This window comes from Triticum aestivum, chromosome 6D (genome assembly GCF_018294505.1).
Source record: "Triticum aestivum cultivar Chinese Spring chromosome 6D, IWGSC CS RefSeq v2.1, whole genome shotgun sequence".
NCBI classification, from domain to species: Eukaryota; Viridiplantae; Streptophyta; class Magnoliopsida; order Poales; family Poaceae; genus Triticum; species Triticum aestivum.
In genome coordinates, this window is record NC_057811.1 from 132,920,733 (window position 1) to 132,924,834 (window position 4,102).

The 4,102-nt window shown below is 49.4% G+C and overlaps 1 protein-coding gene across 1 annotated transcript; it reads right to left on the reverse strand.

The window, feature by feature from the left end:
* Window positions 1-879: 879 nt before the first annotated feature.
* On the reverse strand, window positions 880-3,867 carry LOC123141341 (squamosa promoter-binding-like protein 5). Its single transcript, XM_044560516.1, has 3 exons — window positions 2,974-3,867; window positions 2,411-2,580; window positions 880-1,748 (listed from the first exon to the last, which is right to left on the reverse strand). The coding sequence occupies exons 1-3, from the start codon at window positions 3,717-3,719 to the stop codon at window positions 1,306-1,308; spliced, it is 1,359 nt and encodes a 452-aa protein (XP_044416451.1). The 5' UTR covers window positions 3,720-3,867; the 3' UTR covers window positions 880-1,305.
* Window positions 3,868-4,102: the final 235 nt, after the last annotated feature.

Genomic DNA, 4,102 nt, shown 5'->3' on the forward strand with positions numbered 1-4,102 from the left:
TTTTTGCGGGAAACTAGACATTTTGTTAAAGAATGTACAGTACTATGAGGATGCTTGGATACGTTTTAGTCTCATGACTAAAAGTAGTGGGACTAAAACTTATTAGCCTCACCCATGCTTGGATCCAAATACTAAAGGGACTAAAATCACGCACGCGTACTTAGATGAGCATTTATTATCCTCCAAACCCTCCAATCCAGAATTCGCATGTGTTAAAGGAGGGGAGTCAAATGAGGAGAGAGGACTAATCCATATTATAGTAGGGGTACCTCTGACTAAAATTTTTTAGTGTCAAGACTAGTTTTAGCTCCTCTTTAGTCAGGGGTGCTTGGAACTTTAGCCTCTTAAAAAGACTATTTTTAGTCAGACTAAAATAAGTCCCTTGGATCCAAGCACCCTCTATATCAATGGCAGGATCTATACTTGAAACACCACGAGGTCCTTGCTTCATGGGGAAGTGTGAAGATGATTGCATGGGCTTTCTTTTGCTGATTTGGATGTTAGTATAACAATAATTTTTGTGTGTAACAATGTTATAACTTATAACAATAGTACTTACAATGACAAGTATTTTATGTAATCTTTTGTACTAATGTTTTATATGTTTTTGACTTCTTTGTAACGGATAACTCCTCTGGTTGGGTTTATTAGTCGGGTACAGGTTTTTGGGTCTTTGATTTGACTAATGAACCATGTATAATATGCCACAAAAATTATATGGTTAGACACTTCATTTGACGACGAATCCAAATATTTTTTTTGTAAGATACTATACATGTTTTCTAGTCAAAATGAAGACCTAAAAACTCATGTCAGACTTATAAACCCAACCGAAGGGAGTATACACTTTGCAACAACATATAGCTGTCAGTATGGCTTTGTAATAACATATATTATAACCATTAGAATCCTCAACAAGTTTGCAATAACATGCATACTAGTAAAGAAACAAAACATGGCTTATCAAGAAGAGGAGGCTAACATATAGTGTTAGCATGCATACTAACATAATTACATTATACCAAAAAGAAAAGCAAGCAGTAGTACATACACTATTGCCCATTGTATAAGAAAAGTACAATTAAAAACACAGCAAGCAGAAAAAGGTCAGGAAATTAAATCGGGAAAGAAAAAGGCTGCACGCCTACGTACCCTACTAGCTATACTCCATATGCCCAGCCTAGTTCATGCAACCAGCTTGTTTTCTCTTTCACCTCATGCACACACACCTCACGATAATGCAGTCAAACCACCTCTAGGCTAGGCCAGGTCAGGTTCATTCATGCAATGGATGCATGCATCGAACTACATGAACTCCACCTCAAAGAAATGCTGCATGCTGTTGCCGTTGCAGCAGCTGTCGCCGTCGTTCTGGTGGCGACGCTGATCCGATGGCGACGTCGTCGAGCACGACAAGATGTTGCCCCTGTCGCCCTGCTGCTGCTGCTGGCGATGCGACTGCACGAGCGAGGTCATCATGAAATGCTGCTGCTGCTGCTGCTCATCCTCCTGCTCATCGGGCCCTTGCTGCTGGATCAGCAGCATGGTGTCAAGGCCGGCGCCGAAGCCAGCGTCGTCTTGAGGCGGCGGTGGTGGCGGTGGCGCCGCCAGGGACAGGTTCGTCGGCGTGGCGTTGCTCGACTGGCCGCCGTTGTCGATCTCATGCTGCTGCTGCTGCTGCTGCTGCTGAAGGCAGCTGAAGCCACTGGCGCTCGGTGAGAAGGCCGCCCCCGTCGTCGACTTGTTGGCTGATCATATACACGTCACGGCGTCAGACAAGACGGCAAGATGTGACTGCCACATGTATGTAGCAGGAGTTGCACCTACCGTCTAGTGTATAGTACGATAGTACACCTACGTATGTATAAGACGTTTTGACGCCATACGTATGCACATCATGTTAATTGAGCTGAGCGGTACTCCTAGTAGTTACGTACTACGTCAGATCGACCAACCAAAATGTAGAAGTAGCATCTAGGTATGCCATGTTGTGTACTACTACTACTTTCTATCCAACCGAACGTTGTAACAACGTGCTTGCTGGCACATAGAATTACCGGTGTGTGCTGCAGCCAAGTGCACCGCCAAAACTGCAGTTGTATATATGTTGCTTCAGTTATACACTTAAGATGCTACATTATTGGGCTAGCCTAGTGATGTACCATTTCAAGATAACTAGATTTATGAAAATTGCGGACAGTTGAGAATTACGCAAACAGTTTTTGTTGTTGTTCTTAAATTGGTATACATCATTAAAATACTCGCTAAACCATGACAAAGTTTCGGGAGGTTTTATGCTAGCTAGCTTAATTACTGGGCCAACTTCTTGAACTGATCATGCTTTAAAAAAGTCAATAATCAGGATATATCCAGTGTTTATGTCTAACTTGTATCAAAGGACTGGTCTTACTCCTGTGATCGCCGGTGTATGAGCTGGTGATGCTAGCGTCTGCCTTCTTGGAAGGCGGCGGCGAGTCCTTGCCCTGCGCGCCGGCGGGCTTTCGGCGGCGCCGGTTGTGCTCCGTGAGCCGCTTCCGGCAGCTCCTCTTGGCCTCGTCAAACTCAGCGAGCACATGAAACCTAGCCCAACAAACGTACCCAAACAGGAAACAATTATTCACAGAACCGGATCTTGGGGTATATATATGTGTACCAATGTATGTAATACTCCTACACGTCATGTATCTGCAGTCTGTACAGAGTAGGTTTAGGTATCTGATCGAACACCATTGCAACGCCAAGATGTGCGTGCTAGTGGTACATTGGACAATGGGATGCAGATGCCGATACGCTCAGAGGAACAAGATCTGATCTGATGCGAGTCATTTCTGATATATGACATATTGACATGATATGATCAGTGCATATAGCTGCTAGCGTCTGTGCCACTAGATCGAAAGCTCGCAGCCTTTCTAATGCTGATTCTTCGCATGCATCAATGATCCACCCATGCCAAAGGATAAACGTACGTACCGGCTGCATTGTTGGCAGAAGCGCTGCTGCTTGCCAGAGGCGGCGACTGTGGCGGCCTTGGCGTGGTACTCGCAGACCTTGTGGCGGCGGTGGTAGTGCTTGGCGGCGGACAGGTCGGCCTTGCAGCCCTCAGCCTGGCACCGCGGGGTCTGGTGCTGGTGGGCGGCGGCGCCGAGCCCCAGCCCCAGCATGCCCATTGCGCCGGCTCCGCCGAAGCGGGAGCGCATCAGCAGGCGGTCCACGGCCAGCACGTCCGCCGGGGAAAAGTATGTCCTGCGGCCGAGGTTCAGCCCGATCCTCCCCCCACCGCCGACGTCCGAGAAGGGGCCACCCTCCTCTCGCTTCAGGAACCCAGCACTGCCGCCGCCACCGAAGGTGTATGCGTCCACCGGCGACGCCGAGGAAGACGTCAGCATACCCGGAAGGGTCATCATCGGCGCCTGCAGCAGCGACGACGACGCCATCGTCGGCATGCTGACCTGCGTCTGGAGGAACGGCTGCTGGAGCTGGTTACTGAACGCCGAGCCGCTGGAGAAGAGCGCGACCGGGTCTTGGAACGAGAATGCAGCGGCGTTGAAGTCGAGGCTGTCGTAGAGGTGGTGGTGCTGGAAGGGCGGCTGCCGGTCCCCGGGCATGACCATGCCGGCCGGCTCAAAGTTGGGGTAGGACTGCATGGGAGCGTAACCGAAGTCGGTCATGTCGCTAACCGGTGCCATCGTGCCGCCGCTTAGCCTGCTGCTCATCATGACCGGCTATTCCGAGCGCAGATGAGAAAGGTGGTGACGCGCGGCCTGACTGATGGGTGAGAAAGAAAGAGGCCGGACCGCCGGAGTATGTGTCTGTGCAGCAGGAAGGGTTGTGCGTGCCTTCAGGCTAAAAAGGTCGTGGAGGCCGGAGAAGGAGAGAGGCAATGAGGGCATCTCTTGCCCTTCTCCTGTCCTTTATCTGCGCAAACGACCCCACCTAAAACTTAACTCCTAAGAGGCACCTCAAATCCGTCTCAAACGCGTGTGTGGATGGTCCGATCACAAAAATTCGATTTAGACAGACGCTTCAAACGGGTCTCAAACGCCCAGACTGACCGGCACCTCACATATCTAGCCCAATTCTGGGACGGATATGAGGGCCC

Bases quoted from the DNA above. Each gene is read 5' to 3' on its own strand.
- LOC123141341 (XM_044560516.1), bottom strand. From the start codon at position 3,719: ATGATGAGCAGCAGGCTAAGCGGCGGCACGATGGCACCGGTTAGCGAC. The intron at 2,581-2,973 runs GTACGTACGTTT...TTGTTGGGCTAG, and splicing joins TTCTGCCAACAATGCAGCCG to GTTTCATGTGCTCGCTGAGT. The intron at 1,749-2,410 runs GTAAGACCAGTC...GTATATGATCAG, and splicing joins ATACACCGGCGATCACAGGA to CCAACAAGTCGACGACGGGG.